We start from the raw sequence: 22,092 nt of genomic DNA on the forward strand, positions 1-22,092 counted from the left end.
TGGGTTACAGGATCCAGACAGGCCTCTTGTGTTTCTGATCTCGAGTCTCACAAAATCAGGGCAAGAAGCCCAACTCACTTCAAGAATTCCTAGTGGCCTTAAGGTTCTTCATTCAGCTGGCTTTATCCTAGACAATACCCACATTCTGTGGGCTAGTGGGACAGAACCTGACCCGACATATGAAGTGGGTCAGTATGATAAAAGCCTTGATCGAATCCAGCCACCCCGCCACAGCCAATACCAAATACCTTTGGGTCATCAGCCTCAGGTTTTTCAGTCTCTGAATCGTCATCTTCCTACAAGACAAAGAATTTACAGGATTAAACTTAAAAGGAGTGGGCCTGGGGACTCTTACACACATAACCAGCGGTTGGAGCAAACAGCCTGTCTACCCAGCTGGGGTCATCCCACCAAGAACCCTTCCCTACCACACAACCCAGCACTAGAGAAAGAGAAGGGAAAAGGAGACAAGCTGGGAGGGGGGTCAGTAGCTCAAATTAGCGTGTCACCGTCCACATCCGTGAAAATTCCTGAAGAAAATCATGTTCCAAACTGTCAGACCGCAATCACTAGAGCCAGGATTATGTACTCTTACCCCTTCTCTGACATTCACCCCACAGTTACTTAGACGGCCATCACCCCGCTTAACACCTAGGTGCTGTGGCAGCAGCTCCACAAGCCAGTGACAGTGACACTAACACAGCTATGGGAAGGCGGCAGCAAATCACCAGACCACGTGACCCCAGAGACCGGAGACTAAAGGGCAAGGCAGCCTTTTGGGGTGCTCACATTACTGTACAGTGACATTACTGTCTCGATCCAGTTTTCAGTCTTCTTCCTTACCCAAATGAGGTCTGAGTCAAAACCATGGGGGCAATGAATTCTCCAAAGTAAGCCTACAATTCCACCGAACACAAATGCAACTAAGGTCAAAAGCCAAGGAGATGTGGAACCAGCTACTACATTTTAACCTAAACAAGACACCGCACCCAGGATGCTAATACAACAGCACCCAGTGTGAACAAACTGCACTGGGGTGGTGCCCTTGTTGGTGCCAGTGAATCAGAGGCTCTTAATGCATCTACACAACTTCCTTAGGATGAGTCAATCAACTAAAGAATCAAAGATAGAACCTGGCAAAATGCTAACATAGCTCTCATTGTCCCTGCTGGGATTTGGTGAGTTGTTTTTTTCTTTTTTAAACTAAAATACCACACATAGCTTGAACATGACAAAAAGTAAATTAGGGTCAATATTTTAAAAACACACATGCAGGGGGCTGGAGAGATGGCTCAGAGGTTAAGAGTACTGACTGTTCTTCTGATGGTCCTGAGCTCAATTCCCAGCAATCACATGGTGGCTCACAACCATCTGTAATGAGATCTGGTGCCCTCTTCTGGCCTGCAGGTGCACATGAAGGCAGAATATTGTATACATAATAAATAATAAAGAAAAACATTTAAAAAAACACATGCAAAGAAATGCATTAAAGAGAACAGTTTTGGGTGTTGAGGCAGCACGCATATATTTAAGAAAAGCCAAAGAATGTAACAAAACTTGCCAGCCTGCCTACTGCCTTCCTACCTCCTCGATAAGGATGACCATGAATTTTTTTTTTCATCTTCATCCCTTACCTCCCGAGTGCTAGGATTACAGGCCAAGAGCCACCACGGCCAGTAGATGTAGTTGATGCTGAGGAACAACCCCATGGTTCCATCCATGCACACAAACACCACCAATGAGAGATTTCCTTAGTCCACAAGTTTTCTAAGAAACTTTACTCAACTCTGAATTATCACTAATGGGTGGGGCTAAGGACATGAAAAAATTCTCACAAAATAAAAAATACATTCTGTGAAATGTTTTTAAATATTTATTTATTATGTTTACTATGTTTACATATTATTATGTTTATTATGTCTGTGTGTATGCCTGCAGGCCAGAAGAGGGCACCAGACCCCATTACAGATGGTTGTGAGCCACCATGTGGTTGCTGGGAATTGAACTCAGGACCTTTGGAAGAGCCATCTCTCCAGCCCTCTGTGATTTTTTTTTAAATATTTATTTACTATGTACACACTGTTCTGCTTATATGACAGAAGAGAACACCAGATCTCACTATGGATGCTTGTGAGCCACCATGTGGTTGCTGGGAATTGAACTCAGAACCTCTGGAAGAGCAGTCAGTGCTCTTAACCTCTGAGCTGTCTCTCCAGCCCCCCTGTGAAATGTTTTATTTGCTTTTATTTTTATGTGGTGCCAGAGAGCAACCCAGGGTCCTGGGAATGCTAGGCGGGTGCTATAGCTGCACCACTGAGCTACACCCCCAGTCTTCATCTTTATTTTTTTACGTATTTTTTCTTGAGACAGGAATCTGCTCTGGAATCTTCCCTCTGCCTGCTTTAGCACTCTGACTGCTAGAATTGCTGGCATGGACCACTATAATTAGTCAAAAAGCATTTTAATGGTAACATTTACATACTAACATAACAACAAATTCAAACAAAAAATAAAGATGTCATGAGCATTTCAATGAACATAGCTTCTAAGCGGCCAGATTCAATACCCAAATTCTTTTCAGATGTCTTCTTGCGATAAGCAACAGCCTGAATTTCCTTGCTTTTCCCCTTCCAAACTTTAAAATCCTGATCTGTACTACTTGGGTGGTCAGTGGTCGTGTACCCTTAAGCCTTTCTTGATAATGAGAAGGCAAATCCTCCTTCTAGTCTTACCTGCACCTACTTAACTTCAAGGAAGGTTTGTGATCAAGAACCAGGGCCAAGCTGACAAAAACACCAAGTAAAATATAACAAAAGAATCAAAATATATGGTAACAAAATAACTCCCCTTCCTTGCCTCCTCAGAGAGTAAAGCATTTGAACAAGCTCCAAGCAAGATTAAAAATAATATAAGGTTGCTTATAGACATGAAAACGATCCACTACTAAGGATGTACATACTTACACAAGTAGGAAGACCAGTTAAACTCACAAGCCAATATCAAACACCCATTGATACTTAGGTCACAGAAAGTAACCAAGCTAGGAACAATGGTTCATGCTTAGAACCCCAGCTCTCAGGAGGCTGAGGCAAGGGGGTCTGGAGCTCAAGGTTACATAGCAAGTTTGTGCTCAGCTTGGGCTTCATGAGACTCTGTCTCAAACCAAACTAAACCCCCTCCATTCCCAAATTTCAGCGCCAAAGTTACTACAATACGGTCCAGATAAAAAAACCAACTTAACTTTCAAAGAGAACTATTATTTCACCAATTCAACTTTTTTCTTCCTTTTGTGGTGCTGGGGATCAAGCTCTGGACACGCTTAGGCAAAGTATTCTCGCATGAGCAACATTACCCAGCTGATTCCAAACAATGGCGAAAAAGGGACAGAGTTAACCATGGAATGGATGAAACACTGTTTTAAACAGCCCTGGATCTGAAGATTTACCCACCGATTGCTTGCTGTTCTCATCCTCCTCTTCTTCATAGCCATCTTCATCACCCCCGAGTCGAGAGAAGTCATCTTCTCCGTAGGCATCAGATACCAAGCCACCTTTCTCTTCTGAAAGAGGAGAGGGAGAGGATGATGAGGTGGGGTTCACAAACAGATTTCTGAAAATTGAGTGGCCAAGATTACTTCTGAAGATAAAAAGGGAACCTAGGTCTCAGGTAAGTGACCACAGGCCCAGATTAGAGTCTGCATTTAGGAAGACCAAATGATGAATAGGGGTGTTGAGGCCATCAGTGGTAGCACACGATTTTAATCCCAGCACTCAGGAGGCAGAGGCAGGCGGATCTCTGTGAGTTTGAAAACAGCCTGGTCTACAGAGCGAGTTCCAGGGCAGCAAGGGTTACACAGAGAAACCCTGTCTCAAAAACCACACAACAACAAAAAGAATTCTGTTCTTGGGTTGGAGAGATGGCTTAGTGGTTAAGAGCACCGCCTGTTCATCTAAAGGTCTTCAGTTCAATTCCCAGCAACCACATGGTGGCTCACAACCATCTGTAATGAGATCTGGTGCCTTCTTCTGGCCGGCAGGCATGCATGTAGGCAGAACACTGTATACATAATAAATAAATGAATCTATAAAAAAAGAATTCTGTTCCCATTATGATTTCCAGTCAGAGGGCAAAGGGATTACTGATGGGTTTTAAAAACTCAAAGTAAAAGAATCACCCAGTAGCCTTAAAAGGCTCAGGAATGTCCAGCACATTCTATCCTAGAGCTACAGAATTATGCACTTTGGAGACATGTACTTTTTTGGTTTTCCGAGACAGGGTTTCTCCGTGTAGCTTTGGAGTCTGTCCTGGAACTAGCTCCTGTAGACCAGGCTGGCCTCGAACTCTCAGAGATCCGCCTGCCTCTGCCTCCCGAGTGCTGGGGTTAAAGGTGTGCGCCACCACCGCCCGGCGAGACACGTACTTTTAAAAGCCCTAAGATGACTCATTGGAGTCTAGTCCTAAACAAAAGTCACCAGTTTAACGAGAAACAAGTTTTCTCATCCTCCAGGTGCACGGCATTACTCTCTCTCCTCATCAAACAACGAGAGTGAGACTGAACCGCGATGCGGCACCCTTGAACCTTCCTCCGGTTGGCACGATGCCTGGCAGAGGTTGGCAAAAGGAAGCACATTCGCATTAGAGGTCCTAACGCTCCGCCTGCCCGAGGTCATCGGCTGCGCTCTGGGGTTCCAGGACCCGATACCTGGAGCACAATGAGCATCTCTTCCCCCTCAAACCCCGCTGGAGAAGAAGCATTTTTAACCGTAACAGACTCCGAACCCCACGCCAGCTCAAGCCTCACCAGCTGCGCCACCCACAGCGTCGACTCCAGCCTCGCCATCAGATTCAGGCTCTGAATCCTCCGCATAAACTGCAAGAGACGACAAAACGTTCTTCTTCCCCGCCATCTTATTCCCACAGGACGGAGTGGCTCACGCTGATGACTCACATCGCCGATTGACGTGCGGGAAAACCAACTTCTTCCGGACCCCAGGAGACGCCGCGCCAGAACGAAAACCAATCAAAACGGCCATGCTTGGGTGGGCCCCGCCCCTTCGACGTGTGCTTGGAAACGTCATCAGCACGGGACGGAAGTAAGGTTTTGCGGCTTTTACTTCACCTGGAGCTGGTTGTTTTCTGAGTTAGTGTGGAGTGTTCATTGAAAAACTGCAGAGCCAGCCAGAAAGAGCCTGGGCTCTGATGTTTGGGGCGCATTCGACTGGTGAAGGGCGAAAGCTGTTGACTTGGGGGATCAGAGGAAGAAGAAGGTGGGAGCGAGGGTCGGTCTCCTGGAGGAATGAATGGTTGCTATGACTTTGCTTCTAGAACAAGGACCCTAGAAAAAGAATTCCAAGTTCTCCTGGCGGTTTTGAAGACGTTTATGGACTTTTGTTGTGGTCCAGTTTCTATATCTGTTCAACTGGCCTGGAATAGTTCAGTGTTTTTTTTTTTTGTTTGTTTGTTTGTTTTGGCTTGTTTTTGTTTTTATTTATTAAGGGAGAAGTCATGTTAACCCCCCAGGAATGTATTGCGTGAAGCAATTCAACCTTCAGTTTTATTGCATGAGAATGATATGTTTAAGTGTAACATAGCAGGTTGTAATGGCAGAAGAAACATCGCCTGTATTTTAAAGTGGGACGGAGCATTTTCATAACAGACTTTGACCACCCTTACCTTAACCTCTTGGCTGCTGCCTTTTGCTAAGATGAGCGCCCACCCTTCCTCCACTCCCCCCGACCGAGAGCGGCGAGTCCGGACCACTCTGAAGAAAGTCTTTGGATTTGATTCTTTTAAAACGCCTTTACAGGAGAGTGCGACCATGGCTGTAGTGAAAGGTAACATCCTGTTTTGCAGACTCCTGGCTGTACCGTGGTAGTACTGTAACACAACACCCTCCCTTGACTCTTCCCACCCGCCTCACTCTGGGTCCGATACTGGTTTGGAAATCTTTCACAGCCAAAGCTAGGGGGTGCTTATTGGTGATAGGTTTCTGTTTATTTCTTACTTTCCTTATTGACAATCTGTGTAGCCCTGACTGGCCTCAAATTTAAGCCCATCTTTCTGCCTCTGAATTAAGTGCTGAGATTGCATGTGTGGGCCACTGTGACTGGCTATAGACTTGGAGTTTTAATGAGAGAACCACCGACACTTGTTCTGTTTTGTTGTTGTTGTTGTGTGGTTTTTGGGTTTTTTTTTGTAGCCAGACCTATAGATTGTCTTTGTAGTCTGATCCTAGACGCCCAATCTTGTTTGTGTGCAGGGTAGCAAGGGTAGCAGTAATGCCTAATCTTGTCGTTGCACCATGTAATTCTCTCACTGAAGATTGAGTAACTTGAGTTCCAGCTAGAGGAGAGAATGATAATACTGTAAATTAGAGATAGGGGGCCTGGGGTTGTTCAGGTGTGAGCTGCAGTGTCATAGTAAGGATATTTTTGCTGTTATTTTTGTTTTTTGAGACAGGGTTTCTTTGTGTTCTGGTTGTCCTGGAACTCACTCTGTAGACCAGGTTGAACTCACCTGCCTCTGCCGAATGCTGGGATTAAAGGCGAGCGCCACCACCAACTAGCAAGGATATGTTTATAAACAGACTTCTGAGTAACAAATAGCCTTGCATGTCTCCTCAGGTGTGCCCAATATTCTGCTTCCCTGGCTGTTTAGTCCAAACACTCATATCCCAGCAACTGAAGATTACTTAATCCTTGTTTTTCTTCTCATTCTTTTTTTTTTTTTTTGGAAATAGGTTCTCACTGCATAGCCGGCTTAGAATTAACTGTGTAGACCAGGCTGCCCTCAGATTCCCAGAGATCTGTTTTCCTATACCTCCTTGAATGCATGCTTTCTTTTTTCTTTTCTTTTTTTCTCTTTCTTTCTTTCTTTCTTTTCTTTCTTTTTTTTTTAAGACAGGATTTCCCTGTGTAGCCTTGGCTGTACTGGAATTCACTTTGTAGACCATTTTTTAGTACTGTTATAGAGTTCAAGACCACTAAGACAAAACTCTCAGACTCAATTTAGATCTTATTTTGCCAGATTTATTAAAGCTAGCAGGACCACAGCCTCTAACCCGAATCAGTTGTGCCACCTAGAGGTGGGAGAAGGAAGGGCTTTTAAAGGCACAATTAACAAGAGCTGTTCTGCTCTGCCAAGATTAGATGGTCAAAGTAACCTCAAAATAGTCCTCGAATATCTGTGTAAACAAGTTCCAGAAGCCAAATAAGCAGTTGGCCATAACAAACAGATGCTCAGGACTGTACATTTCTGGGTGGGAGTCAAGGAGTCAGGGTTGCTGGGAACTTATCTTGCAGGAATCTGAATCAGAGACAAACAGCTGTTAAGTACCAAGACGGACGCCTAGCACAAAATGGAGTTTCTTTAGCCATCACAGCTCCATTGCTAGAAGTAGTTTGTTCGAAAGTCTAGTCTTTCAAGGTCCTTGCCCTTCACATGGAAAGGGTGGAGAAGGGAATACTGAGACACACCCATGTGTAGACTCAGCTCAATGGTTTTCCTACACTTTCATTTGATTTATAGCTACCAGGACCAGGCTTAGCCATACAGGCCTGTAATCCCAGCATTTGGGAGGCAGGGTCAGGAGGATCAGCAGGTTCAAAGCCAGCTCAGTTCACATAGCAGGTTCCAATCTAGCCATGGTTACATAGTGAACATCTTTTTTTAAAAAAATTTTAATATTTTGATTGATTATTTGGTAATTTCACAAAATGCACCCAGTCACCCTTACTTCCCAGTCCTCCCAGGTCTGCCCCCCACCTTTGTGGCCTCCCCCCAAAAGATTAAAGAAAATCCAATTGTGTTGTCCACATAGTGACCGGAGCATTGTCAAACTCCTAGTGGCTAGCCCTTAGAGAAAAATGAGTGTCCCCACCCCCCCAAAAAATTCTTACACCAGGTGGTGGTGGCGCATGCCTTTAATTCCAGCACTTGGGAGGCAGAGGCAGGTGAATCTCTGTCAGTTCGAGGCCAGCCTGGTCTACAAGAGCTAGTTCCAGGACAGCTAGGGCTATTACACGAGAAACCCTGTCTCAAAAGAAAAGAAAAGAAAAATGAGTCCTTCCCCTCCCCCACCAGTAGCCATTTGATAGTGAGTTAGTGAACACCCCTTCTTTATAAAAATTACTTCTTCAAGAGCCTTCATGTAAAATCAGACAGGATATATTGAGATGTCTTGTCTCTTGCAGGTGACAAGGATGTTTTTGTGTGCATGCCCACGGGGGCAGGGAAATCTCTGTGCTATCAGCTCCCTGCCCTATTGGCCAAAGGAATCACTATTGTAGTCTCTCCTCTCATTGCTTTGATTCAGGTGAGTCTTGGGGAAATGAACATGAAAACCCAAACAGATCGGGAGGGAAAGGAATGTTTGCTTATTTGTTTTGACCATTTTTTGTTCAGTTTTCAGATAAACATGTATTGCATGTTGAATATAGTTCCTTCCCTTACTCCCCTACTCTTTTCTTGCCCCCCTTCTGTCTCTTTGCCTAATTTTACTTTTAATTTTATGTCATACACATTTTTTAAAAACATTTTTGCTGCATTATGTTTATCCTGTATTGTCTGCCTTCTTTCCACCATATAGGATACAGGAGGTTAAACTGTCATGATTGGCAGCAGACACCATTACCTGAGATCCATCTTGACAGCATGTGTTTTGTTTTGTTTTTAAGCCTCGGCTGCCTTTGAACTTCCATTTCTACCACCTTACTTCATGAGTGCTAGAATCCTGTGCATGTGCCTCCAGACCCACCTTGAAGAGAAGGGATTTTATAGCTAGAAATTTCACTTCTTGGGTTCAGTGGTTATGACACTTGTTCTTGCAGAAGACCAGAGTTCGATTTCTAGCACCATATGGAGTCTCACCACCTCCTCAGGCAATAGATACTCTTGTGATACACAGACATACATTTAGGCAAAAGACACCACACACAAAGAAATTTCACTTCTTAATTTGGCCTCTGCCTCTTTTCTCTGATTTGCTTAGGTAATTATGCCGAGTTTCTCTATTGCCCAAATGTAGGGCTCTCCACTAGTGCATATCATTCTGATGAGTCACAATGAATCTTTGATTTTTTTTTGAGACAGGGTATTATTATACAGCCCTGGCTGACCTTGAGTTCCATATATATAAGCTAGCCTTGAAGTCACAGATCCTCCTGCCTATATCCGCCGAGTACCGGGATTAAAGGCGTGTGCTGCTACATCTGGCTTGAGATTCTTTCCTTCTGTTGTTTATTGTCCAGAAAAGTATCCAACCATACCTATACATGCATACCTTTCCTCTCCCGTGTGTGCTCACAACAGGTATCCAGCCATACCTGTACATGCATACCTTCCCTCTTTGTGTGTGCTCACAACAGGTATCCAGTCATACCTATACATGCATGCCTTCCCTCTCCCATGTGTGTGCTCACAACAGGAAAGAAGATATGGGTGGATAGATCAATAAATATACAGGGGGCCTGAAGGGATGGCTCAGAAGTTAAGAGCACTGGCTGCTCTTCCAGAGGACTAGGATTCAGTTCCCAGCAACCACATGGAAGCCCACAACTGTCTTTAACTCTGGTTTCAGGGATCCAGCACCGTTACATGAACATGCATGTAGGCAAAATACCAGTACACATAAAATGAGTAAATTTTTAAAAAACTGTATAGGGGAGTCTCTGGTGTTATATTTTATTTTAGCACACATACAGGGATGTACAACTGAAAAAAGGGAGAGAAACTGAAACTTATATTAGTATCTGCCCTGCAGATGTCGAGACTGTATTTAGTGCCTGCAGGTGGGCTGGTAGGACTGAGGAAGCACAGCCGTGTGTGACGAGCCATCTGCGACACAGGAGAGCACAGGAAGACGTAACGCTCACGGCATCAGGCTTTGTGCCAAGCATGTTGACGTGCACCCATTTCACCGCTCTTTTCTTTTTCCTTCTTTGTTTCCAGACAGGGCTTCTCTGTAGCCCTGGCTGTCCTGAAGCTCATCATGTAGACCAGGCCGGCCTCAGAGCCAGAAAACTGCCAGCCTCTGTCCGCCGAGTTTAAAGGCGTGTTGTGACACACCTGGCCTCCTTTCTTTTATCTTTTGAGGCAGGGTCTCCTCTACCCTGGGCTGGCTTCAGATTCCTGATCCTCTGGCTTCCACATCTGAGTTGCTGGGATTACAGGCGCATGCACCGTCTCCCCTTTGACCCTGTTCTGTAGTCCTGTGGTGGGAGTGAGGGGCACGGTGAAGGAGGATGAACTGGGCCTCCAAGAGTATATGGCAGTTAAGGGAGCCAGCAGCAGGGCCAGGCTTTCTGACTCCGAAGCCTGTCCTCCCACCCACTTTTCTCCCCGTCCTTCTGAGAATAGAGAAGACGTAGTGGAGTGAGGAGGAGGCTGTTCTGTGTTCCGGGTGGAGATGCTGTGCTCATCGTCTGGTGCTGAGGGCTAATGGCGCTCCACTGCCTATTCTCTGCCCTCAGGACCAGGTGGACCACCTGATGGCCTTGAAGGTGCAAGTTAGTTCCCTCAACTCCAAGCTCTCGGTGCAGGAGAGGAAGGAGCTGCTGTCTGACCTGGAGCGAGACAAACCTCGGACCAAGCTTTTGTACATCACCCCGGAGATGGCCGCTTCAGCCTCCTTCCAGCCCACCCTGAATTCCCTCGTGTCCCGAAACCTGCTCTCCTACTTGGTGGTGGATGAAGCTCACTGTGTTTCACAGTGGGGACATGACTTCCGGCCTGACTATTTGCGTCTGGGTGCCCTCCGTTCCCGCCTGGCACATGCCCCGTGTGTGGCTCTCACTGCCACAGCCACCCCACAGGTTCAAGAGGATGTGTTTGCTGCCCTACACTTGAAGCAGCCAGTGGCCTCCTTCAAGACCCCCTGCTTCCGGGCCAATCTCTTCTACGACGTGCAGTTCAAGGAGCTCATTCCTGACCTCTGCGGGAACCTGAGGGACTTCTGCCTTAAGGCTCTGGGACAGAAGACAGATAAAGGGGTGAGGTGTGGACGGAAGTTAAAGGGTGGGGAGGCCAAAGTGCTGTCTGCAGCACAGACGTAGCTGCTGTTTTCAAAGCCCCTTGCTTTTCTGGTTACCTTAGCTAGGCTCCTTAGAACTTGTGTACAAAGAGAGTTTTCCCCGTTTTTTAAGTGAACATTTACCTTCCTCACTGGGATTCTCTGGCCTCAGATCCTACTGTGGGAGGCAGGTGAACGGTCCTTGTATGTCTGGTAGGCCTACACGGGGTCCTCAGAGAGGAAGCAGGGGAATTAGAAAGCCTAGATTTTGGATTTTCGCTCTGGTCTCTCTCTCTCTCTCTTTTCTTTCTTTCTTTTTTTTTTTTTAGGTTTGCTTTGACGCTGGGTCTTACCGTGTAGCCTTTGGTGTTCTGGGTGCCCCTAATGTAGATCAGGTTGGCTTTGTCAGAGGTTTGCCTCATCCCTACTGCTGGGATTAAAGGCATACAACACTACGCCAGGATTGGTCCTGCTTTTTTTTTTTTTTTTTTTTTTTTTTTTTTTAGCGATGAGCCCTGTTGACTGCTCAGCTTAAGAGAAGATTGGGACATTGACAAGAGAAAGCGTGGGGCTTTGAGAGCAGGCTGTGCTCTGGTGAGAGGCTGGTTGTGCCATCCTTCCCTGATTGCTATCTTCCCACCTTTTCCTGCTCAGCCGTTATCTGGCTGTGGCATTGTCTACTGCAGGACTAGAGAGGCTTGCGACCAGCTGGCCATCGAGCTCAGCAGCAGGGGTGTGAAGGCCAAGGCTTACCACGCAGGTAAGAGGCGCCAGCTCTCCTGTCCTCTGCACTATTGCACGCGTCTTAGCACACTGCCTCTTCGTTGTGGATCCTCAATAGCCGGGTGGTCTGTTACTATTTAAGTCCCCTAGGAGGAGTCTAGAGAGTTGTGACTCTAGAGTTCTTTCTTCTGTCCTGTGCCTACCCAGAAGCAGATAAAGAACTTTGGTTTTTATGTGTTGTATCTCTTGCATGCCTAGTGCCCACAGATACCAGAGGAAGGCGTCGGATCCCTGGAATTGGGGTTACAGATGGTTGTGAGCTGTGGGTGCTGGGAACTGAACCCTGGTCCTCTGAAAGGACAGCTGGAGCTCTTAACTGTTGAGCCATCTTTCCAGCCCCAGGTGATAGTTTTTTGTGGGCCCAGGTATTATTTAAAAATAAAATCCACAGACTTTGAAGACCTATGAACTTAAGTTCTTGGTTCTCATGTTTATTGAATAGTCTTTGCCATTCATGGGCTAAGTTCTTATATTTATTTTTGGGTTTTTGGAGCAGGCTCTCACTATGTATCTCTGGCTGTCCTGAAACTCACTATGGAGACCAGGTGTTGAACTCAGATCCTCCTGTCTCTGCCTCCCAAGTGCTAGGATTAAAGGCGTGTGCCAACATACTTGGCTGGCTAGTTCAGGTTCTATGAGGTTAAGTGCCTGGTCCGTGGTTATGTGGGTAAGAAGTGATGGATTCAGGGTATAGGTAAAGTGTCCAGGACAGTATCAAACCCAAGATAACTCCCACACCCTGAAGAGAAACCCACGGGAGATGTGAGTTTTCCTTGCTCACCCTCCCCTCCTTTCCAGGGCTGAAGGCGTCTGATAGAACACAGGTACAGAACGAGTGGATGGAGGAGAAGGTCCCTGTGATTGTTGCAACGATCAGTTTTGGGATGGGAGTGGACAAAGCTAATGTCCGGTAAGCTCTGGTTCTTGCGTTATGTTGGGGGCTTGGCTTATAGTCGATTGCCTTGTGCTGTGTGCAAAGTCTCCAAGTCTGTGTGCTTGTCTAGGGCCACCAAGGAGGCGGCCACAGGGGATCCCAGGTACACAGCCCAGATGCCGACGGTTTCTCAACCCCAGGGACTTGGCAATCTGTTACTAGGTTGTCCATCACAATCTGATTCACATCTGTCTTTCAGGGAGGACCTCAGGGGCTGGAGGAAGTAACTGTTTCAGCCCTTTTCATAGTGGCCGTCAAAACTGAAGATCTTGTTTCCCTTATCACTATCCTTGGCAGTCTAGAAGAGTAGGCTTCATCCTAGACTCATCTCACTCTGGCGACCCTAGGAAAGGTTTTTACTTCCAGCCATGGTCTAATGTCATGGGCTACTGCGGGAAGCCCCGTGTCCTAACAATAACAGAAATGCCTTGTAGATTTGCAGAGCACTTCTGTGTATGTGCCATTAAGTCTCACCACATCACTGGGTAGGAGTGGTCACTCTACTAATTGGAATTGTGCACTTGAAAAAACACAGACTATAGAATCAGGAATTGAGCCCGGTCTGCTGTGGCTCGTTAGGAGCCAAGTTTAAGTCAGATTCCCTGAGGCTCCAATCCTAGCTCTGTTCTTCCTTCACTGAGTGTTCTCATACAGACTCGCCTCTCTCATCTCCTTGAAGAGTAGGCTAATTCATGTGATGGCGACCAACAAATGAAGCATGTAGCAACTGATGTATAGTAGGTATTTAATAACTATCTCCTTCCCTCTTCAAGGGGGTTGTAAAGTAAGGTCATGCAGCTCATAAGAAACAATTTCTTTGAACTTCATTTTTGTGTGTGGGTGTGCAGTACCCACAAGGGCCAGAAATGTATGTCAAATCTGGAGCTGGAGTTATAGGTCGTTGTGAGCCACTCAACATGGGTGCTGATAATTAATCCTGGGGTCCTCTACAAGAGCAGTACAGTTCTTAACTGCTGAACTATCTCTTTGGCCTCTGATCTTTATTTATTGAGACAGGGTCAAACTGTGTAGTCCTAGCTAGCCTGGAACTCCCTATATGATGTGGGATTCCCCTCTGTATGCTGTGGATACCATTGGTTAAGAAAGAACTGTCTTGGCCTGTGATAGGGCAAAAGAGTAGAGCTAGGCAGGGAAAACTAAAGTGAATGCTGGGAGAAAGGAGGAAGAGTAAGGAGAAGCCATGAAACTGCCGCCAGAAACAGATGTGCTAAAACTTTGCTAGTAGGCCACGACCTCGTGGTGATGCACAAATTAATGGAGATGGGTTAAATTAAGATATAAGTGTTAGCTAATGGGCCAAGCAGTGATTTAAATAATATAGTTTCTGTGTGCTTATTTCAGTTCTGGGTGGTCAGGACAAACATGTGATCTCCTCCAACACCTATATAGACCAGACCAAAGTCTCAGATGGACCTGCCTTTGCCTCCTGGGTGCTGGTTAAAGGTGTGCACCAACATGCCCAGTCTGTTCTGGGTGTTTGTTTTGTTTTTTGTTTTTTTAAGGTAGGGTTTCTCTCTATGTAGCCCTGGCTATCCTAGAGCTTTCTCTGTACACTAGGCTGACCTTAAACTTGGAGATCCATCTGCCTCTGCCTCCCAAGTGCTGGGATTAAAGGAATGTGCCACCACTGCCTAGTTTGTCCAGCCTGTTCTTAAGTCTGATATTTATTCTGGCCTCTGGCTTTAAAGGTTTGTTTTGTTTTTTATTTTTATTTTATGTGTGTGGATATTTTGCCTGCATGTATGTTCGTGCACCACTGGTATGCCTGGTGCCTGCAGAGACCAAAAGAAGGGATTGGATCCCCTGTACCTGGAGTTAAAGAAGGTTGTGAGCTGCCACATGGGTGCTGGGACTCACACCCTTGTTGACATAGGTTTCTGTCCTGCCCAGTCCCGTAGCCATTAAGTCCCAAAGAAACACACAGAGTTCTGTATTAATTATAAACTGGTTGGCTTATTAGCTCAGGCATCTTGTTAATTAACTCTTAAAACTTACATTAACCCATAATTCTTGTCTGTATTTGCCATGTGGCTTGGTACTTTCATCAGCGGGGCATTCTCATTTTGCTTCCTTTATGTCTGGGTGACAACTGCAGACTGAGTCTTTCCTCTTCCCAGAATTCTCCTGTTCTGTTCACCCCACCCATACTTCCTGCCTGGCTACTGGCCAATCAACATTTTATTAAACCAATACAAATCACAAATCTTTACAGGGTATAAGACCATTGTCCCACAGCAGCACCCCCCAACTTTTTTGCAGAACAAGAACTCTGAATCTAACCTTTGTTTGGCTTTTTTCCTGACCATTATCCATAACAACTTGTAGTCAATACTCTAAACAAAGACAACCATCCATAATCCATTTTTTGGGACTGTGGGCCTAGTTTTCTAGGCTACCTCCTGTTGATTGGGGGTGCTGATAATCTTTTGGGGACCTAAAGAAGATTTAGGATTATGGTCAAGTACTGACTGGAATATTCTGTGAGGCTTGATTATCTCATCTCAATCAGCAGTCTTGAGGCTGTTCTGAATGTAGACCTCAGAGAAAACTCCAACAGTGGTTCTCCAAATTGTTGGATCATCTGGGCCATCCACTCCTATTGGAGTTTTTCAGGGGATCTTGGTCCATCAAACCACATTAGTCTGTAAGGAATCCACAGGTTCTCATCTTCTGTTTAAACAAAAGCAGAACACCCTATTCTCTGGAAGAACAGCCAGTGCTCTTAACCATTGGACCATCCCTTCTGTTCTGACTGTTGAGGTTTGGTTTTTTTTTTTTTTTGTTTTGTTTTTTTTTTTACTTTGCCATATTTATTAGACTTTCTCTGATAACTCCAGCTGTGGCCTCTTAGTTGGGCTGCTCTATGGCAGAAAGGCCTGTTTGAGGGGCCACAGGGGTCTTACCCTGCTGACTCTGGTATATTCTAGGATCTGTGTCTTGTGTGTTAGTTAGTTCCCCTGTACCTGGCCCCAGGGAGTAAGTGCTTCTCCTGACAGGATCCCTCCTCTGGAGCACTCAACACTCCCATCATATATCGTATCCTTTTGTATTCTACAGATTTGTTGCCCATTGGAATATTGCCAAGTCCATGGCTGGCTACTACCAGGAATCTGGCCGTGCTGGCAGGGATGGGAAACAATCTTGGTGCCGTCTTTATTACTCTAGGAATGACCGAGACCAAGTCAACTTCCTCATCAGAAAGGAAATAGCCAAACTCCAAGTAAGTCTCAGGCAGTGGATACCCTTGTTGTCTGAACCTTCCCCTCCATTTCATATAGCTCATTGCTGAGCCTAGAGAGTGTCTATAAACTAGAGGGCTGGTTCCGGCCTGGAAAGATACCCAAGGGAAATGGTGTGATGGGTGAGCGGGTTGCTGGTGACAAGCTGGGTTAAACAACTTCTTGTTAATAGCTTACCTGAGTACCACCTTGTATCGGTTGTTAAATATAGACACAATCATTCTTGCCTTGTTTTAGTGAGCCTTGTTACATAAGTGTTTCCCTGTGTCTGTTTTTTTTTCTTTAGCCACTTAATTTTTTAAAATGTTTATCCAATTATTTATAGAAAGCCCAAAGCAGACCCAAACTAGAAAGGAGTATGGTGTGAGATGGGTACTTTATAAGTCACCAGGAAAATGAGGGACTCAAAAGTCAGCGCTGGGGAAAAGATGAAATTAGTTCCTACATGTTCTGTGTATGTGTAGCGCCTGCACTACGGGATGTTTCATGAGTTGGGAAAGGAGCTGGAGATTTAAACACATGCACACACAGACAGAAACACAGGGACACAGGTCATCCTTGGAACAAGAATGCCCCCTTTCTTGTGTTCCAGGGCAGCTTAACTGACAGCCACACCTTGGCCAAACCCACCAGAAACCACTCCCCTGCCATCAGGAACTCCTGAGGGTCTCTGCTCAGAGCAGCTGCAAACACAGGAAAACAAGTTGTTTTGCTCAGAGCAACTGCAAGCATAACAAGTTGTTTACAGGAAATTCAGGGTCTGGGGTCTACAGCCCCCAACATGTATGAATTTCAAATGGGCTGACACTTCAAAAACACTGGGAAATTAAGGGTAAAATAGTTTATGTTTCTGGGAGAAGAAAGATCATCTCAATTTGTTTGTTTCTTTGGTTTTTCAAGACAGGGTTTCTCTTTATAACTCCCCTAGCTGTCCTGGAACTCACTCTGTAGACCAGGCTGACCTCAAACTCAAGACATTCACCTGCCCCTGCCTCCCGAGTGATAGGATTTAAGGTGTGTGCCAACATGCCTGGTGATTTTTGTTTTAATTTGCATGCTTTGGTGTGGTGGGAACACCACTGCACGCACGTGGAGGTCAGAGGACAAACTGTAGGAATCCGTTCTCCCTCCACCATTTAGGTGCTAGGTCCATCTCAGTTTATTGACTTTGATAGCAGTCAAATCACATTTATCTGTTAAGCCATCTTGTCAGTACATAACTCAAAAGGCAAAAGCCAAAAAGAGCTGGGCATGGTGGTGAAGACCTGTGATTCTGAACTCAGGAGGCAGAGCAGGGGGACTGAGGGTCACGGACAGCCAAGAGTACCTGGTGAGTTCCAGGTCAACCTAGGCTTCAGAGCAAAACTTTGTCTCCAAACACCAAAGGGTTGGGTGTGGTTCATGGGTGGAGCTCATGCTGCACACTCGTGAGCCCAGTTCGGCTCCCACAGCAAACAAGCAAGCGGATAAAAACAAAACAGAAAACAGAAACCAAGCTTGATGCTGCAGTGTGTGCTCACACCACAGCAGCCCGGGAGAGAAGGAAGATGGTGAGAAGATCCTTGTACACAGCAGGGAAGCTGACAGGCTCCTGTCTGGTCCAGCCAAGAAACACTGAGTGATCGAGGAGGATATCATCCACCTCTGCCGTGCTCTACTTGATTGAATATGAGCAAAGTACATGATGCATGTATATGAAAATGTCACAGGCTTGTCATGTTTTCTAATGGTTATATGGTAATTTTAAAAGAAGAAAAGAAAAAGGGCTGGAGAGTTGGCTCAGTGGTTAGGAGTCCTTGCTGCTCCGGCAGAGGACTGGGTTCTTACCATCCATGTCAGACAGCTCACAACCACTTGTGACTTCACATCCAGAGGATCAGTTTCTTCTGGTCTCCATAGGCACCTGTCCACCCCCCAACATACAAATAAATAATAAATGTTGCAAATTGAACACAATTATTTCTGATCCCCATCCAAGTGACAGTAAAGGAATAAAAAGGTAAACTCACAAGGGTAAGGAGCACAGGAGAGGGGACAGCAGCAAGAAGTAGTGTCAAGTAATGGAGTAGTGAACGCCCTAGCTCTCGGGGGCTGGGACAAGAGGGTTGCCACAGTTCAGGTCAGCCTGTGCTAAGTAGTGAGTGCAGAGCCAGCCTAGAAGATACAATGAAACTATATCTCAAAAAAAAAACAAAAAACAAAAAACAAAACAAGCCAGGTGGTGCAAGCCTTTAATCTCAGCACTCAGGAGACAGAGGCAGGAGAATCTCTGTGAGTTCAAGACCAGCCTGGTTTACAGAGTGAGTTCCAGGACAGGCTCCAAAGCTGCAAAGCAAAACCCTGCCTCGAAAAAGCAAACAAACAAACAAACAAACAAAATACAAAAGAATAACAGAAAAAAGGCAAGTGTCTGCCTAGAAAACCCTAATTTAGAAGACTTCATTAAAAAACAAAACCTGGGGTGAGGGGCTTCAGAAATGGCTCAGTGACTTCAGTCCCAAGGAATTCAGTGCCCTCTTCTGGTTTTCTTGGGCATTGCATGCACATGGTGCACGTTAAAAACAAGAACAAAAGCAGCACTCATACAAATCTTTTAAAATATACACAAAAATATACATTCAAAAAATACATTCAAAACTTGGGGCGGAAGAGTTGGCTCAGTAGTTCAGGGCACTTGCTGCTCTCACAGAGGATCCAGGTCTAATATCCAGCACCCATATAGCAACTCACAGCCGTGTGTAACTCCACTTCTGGGGGATCTGATGTCCTTTTCTGGCCTCCAAGGGCACCAGGTGTGCGTGTGGTGCACAGATATGCACACAGACCAAACACTCATACACGTAAAGTTAAAACAAGAAACAACAATCTGTGCTGGGAAGAGGGCCCCGAGGGCAAAGTGCTAGCCGTGCAGTGTGAGGGAAGCCAGAGAGATAGCTGGGTACTGACTCGGAGCAAAATCATAGATGCTGCTAGGGGCGGAAGGCTCAATCAAGGAGGTTTTCAAAAATCCAATTGACTGCTCTCTTGGGTTCCTGTGGAAATGAATTCTTTGTTGTGTCAGAACATTTGGGGGTGAACTAGTCGCACTGAAATCTAAAGAAGTCAGGACAGAGAGAAGCAGCTGTTTTTCAGGGGAAACAGTGCTGTACAAAAGAGGAAATGTGACCATGGCAATGTGAAATTGTAACCGTGGGGTTCAGCTCGGAGCTGTGTTGACATAGCCGCGATGAGGAAAAGACCGCCAGCCCAAGAGCTGCAGTTGGGGCTGGAGGTGCAGTCTGTGGGAGAGCTCATGCCTAACTGTCCAGGTTTAATTCCTGGCACAGCACAGAAATACACAGTCACTATTGCTGGGGCGGAACCCAGGTTCTCAGACAGGCTAGGCAAGCCCCTGTGCTAGAGCCCTAGCTAAGATTCTTTAAAACCACGACAAGCTGGACAGTGGTGGTGCATGCCATAGAAGACAGAGGCAGGTGGGTCTCTGTGGGTTCAAGGCCAGCCTGGTCTGCAGCATGAATTCCAGGAGACAGACAAGTCTACACAGAGAAACCCTGTCTTGAAAAACCAAAACAAAGAAACAAACAAGGAAAACATCAACAAACATGGGGCTGGAGAGATGGCTCAGTAGGTAGGAGTCCTGGCTGCTCTTGGAGAAGACCCTGGTTCGATTCCCAGCACCCACATGACAGCTCATAACTCTTTGTAACTCCAGCTCCAGGGGACCTGATGCTCCTCTGGACTCTGTGGGCACCAGGCACACAAGTGGTGCACCTACATCCATACAGGCGAACACTCATACACATTGGTTAAAAAAATAATAAAACTTCTCTTAGCTTTAATGCACACGAGTGTTTTGCATGCATGAGTGAGTGGGATTTTTGCACACCAAAAGAGGGCATGAGAGCTCTAGAACTAGTTACAGAGAGTTGTGAGCCACCATGTGGGTGCTGGGAGCTGGACTGTGCGCCCTCTACAAGAGCAGTGTGTGCTTAGCTGCTGAGCAGTCTCTGAGCTCTTTAGACTAGCATACAAAGTAGTGAGTCTCGTTAGCACTCCTCAGCCATGCGGTCGTAGACTCTGCTGATTTTCATGATCTCGGTGCCCTTGTCTCCCCACGAAGTGTGCATTTTTCTGTGTCTTGGGCGTTGAAGAAACTAAATGCAAAATTTCAATATTGCTTCCAGATAGCTATTTCCTGTATTTTTTATTTAATTTTTTTAAAATTTTATTTGATGCTCATGAGTGTTTACTTGCATGTGTGTACATGTACCACATGTGTGTTTGGTGTCCAAGGAGGCCAGTAGAGGGATGGATCCCCTAGAACTTGGGTTACAGATGGTAGTAAGCCGCCATGTAGGTGCTGGGGATTGAACCCGGGGCTTCTGTAAGAGCAGCCAGTGCTCTTAACCACAGAGCCATCTCTCCAGTCCCTCTAAAGTGAGACTTTTTTTTTCTTACATTTATTGTGTGTGAGCACATGCCACTGAGTGCATGTAGAGGTCAGAGAACAACTTTTGGGGGTCAGTTCTCTCCTCCTACCATGTGGGTGCTGAGCTCAGCCCATCAGGCTTAGTAAGTGCCTACCCAGTAAGCCACTCACTGACTCACTGACCCTAAATTGAGAAGTTTGTTTTGTTTTTTTTCAAGACAGGGTTTCTCTGTAGCTTTGGAGCCTGTCCTGGAACTTGCTCTATAGTCTAGGCTGGCCTCGAACTCACAGAGGTCCATGTCTCTCTGCCTCCTGAGTGCTGGGATTAAAGCATCCACCACCACCACAACCTTGCTCAATAATTTTTTTTTTTTAAGGAACTTTTGGTAATAGCTATAGAAGGAGCCAATAATGCACAATCTTATCTGCCCAGGGCTAGCAGTTTAGGTTGTATCCTCTGGTATGTACATTAGCACATATACTCATATACATGTGTTAGTACTCAGAGCTTGTATTTACTGTAAACAGAACTGGGTAGAATCATAGTTTCCCAGATGTCAGTCCCAGAGCTCTTTGCATGAGAATCACTTTTTTTGGAAAGGTGATCTGTTTGGAAATGTCAGTTCTCAAAAGCTCCCATCCTCGAAAGTCCAACTCAGTAGTGAGTGAAGATGCTGATATATCGTCCCTAGGGGCCTAAGGTGCTGCTCGGGGGAGTGGCTTTTTTGTCCTTCCGTGTTCTCTCCTTCAGGACTTGCTGTGACTGGAGGACTAAGTGGTCGCTTTCTCTCGGCAGGAAAAGAGAGGGAACAAAGCATCTGATAAAGCCACCCTACTGGCCTTCGATGCCCTGGTGACCTTCTGTGAAGAACTGGGGTGAGTGGGGCTGGGGATGTGGTGCGGCCCAGTGGTAGAGCATTTGTGTAGCAGGTGCAGGGTCCTGTGCAAATCCCTGCATTGCCTCCCTGCTCCTCGAAGGGAACAAGATCATTTCCTCTCCCTCTGACCATTACTGTACAGCTAACGCAAGCCATCCTTTAGGCCACCGAGCGTCCCCTACTTGCAAAGCTCATATTTCAAGAAATGTGGAAGTCAGTGTTAAGAATATTTCCTAACAGGAGTTCTCTGCTGACATCAAAATCCTAATCAAGGGCTGGAGAGATGGCTCAGTGATTAAAAGCATTGCCTGCTCTTCCAGAGGTCCTGAGTTCAATTCCCAGCAACCGCATGGTGGCTCACAACCATCTGTAATGAGGTCTGGTGCCCTCTTCTGGCCTGCAGGAATACAGGCAGATAGAATACTGTATACTTAATAAATAAATAAATAAATATTTTTTAAAAAAATCCTAATCAAATCAAATTAGACCAAATTAAAAAATATCCAGGTTTAATTGGATTCCTGTGCTCTTGGGTGACCCCAAGGGGAACTGGACAGCCGCAACACGGGGTGGGGCGGGCGACCATGTGTTTATTTTTGGGGGGAGCAGCTTAAATAGACAGGGGGAGTGGTCTTGACCTTTTCTGGGGAGGAGTCAAGTTTTGGTGGGCTACTTTTTCTGGAGAGAGGGCAAGGTGCAAGGGGCACAGGTGCAGGGCCTCCAAAGATGGAGACCAGAGACTGGATTTGCAGTCAGGACCCTTCCTTTTTCCTTCTAGAGGCTATGAACTCTGGCTCTCA

The 22,092-nt window shown here is 45.9% G+C and overlaps 2 protein-coding genes across 4 annotated transcripts in view; one reads left to right on the plus strand and one right to left on the minus strand.

The window, feature by feature from the left end:
* The window catches only part of Sap30bp (SAP30 binding protein), a 31,250-nt gene extending 26,290 nt beyond the window's left edge, over nucleotides 1–4,960 (minus strand). Inside the window, exons 1-3 of one of the 2 annotated variants that reach the window (XM_048451988.3) lie at nucleotides 4,802–4,960; nucleotides 3,450–3,559; nucleotides 249–296 (exon numbers count right to left, since the gene is read on the minus strand). In XM_048451988.3, coding sequence (XP_048307945.1) covers nucleotides 249–296; nucleotides 3,450–3,559; nucleotides 4,802–4,907 — 264 coding nt within the window. In that variant the 5' untranslated portion in view covers nucleotides 4,908–4,960. The remainder of the gene's footprint in view (nucleotides 1–248; nucleotides 297–3,449; nucleotides 3,560–4,801) is intronic. The other variant, XM_048451989.3, reaches the window with a different exon arrangement.
* A 107-nt stretch (nucleotides 4,961–5,067) lies between these two features.
* Recql5 (RecQ like helicase 5) overlaps nucleotides 5,068–22,092 on the plus strand; it is a 40,715-nt gene continuing 23,690 nt past the window's right edge. Inside the window, exons 1-7 of one of the 2 annotated variants that reach the window (XM_087909777.1) lie at nucleotides 5,068–5,834; nucleotides 8,193–8,314; nucleotides 10,470–10,988; nucleotides 11,663–11,768; nucleotides 12,590–12,701; nucleotides 15,804–15,966; nucleotides 21,211–21,290. In XM_087909777.1, the coding sequence (XP_087765903.1) occupies nucleotides 5,705–5,834; nucleotides 8,193–8,314; nucleotides 10,470–10,988; nucleotides 11,663–11,768; nucleotides 12,590–12,701; nucleotides 15,804–15,966; nucleotides 21,211–21,290 (1,232 nt within the window). In that variant the 5' untranslated portion in view covers nucleotides 5,068–5,704. The remainder of the gene's footprint in view (nucleotides 5,835–8,192; nucleotides 8,315–10,469; nucleotides 10,989–11,662; nucleotides 11,769–12,589; nucleotides 12,702–15,803; nucleotides 15,967–21,210; nucleotides 21,291–22,092) is intronic. The other variant, XM_087909776.1, reaches the window with a different exon arrangement.

The sequence above is a fragment of the Myodes glareolus genome, chromosome 9 (assembly GCF_982192425.1).
Source record: "Myodes glareolus chromosome 9, mMyoGla1.1, whole genome shotgun sequence".
Lineage (NCBI taxonomy): Eukaryota > Metazoa > Chordata > Mammalia > Rodentia > Cricetidae > Myodes > Myodes glareolus.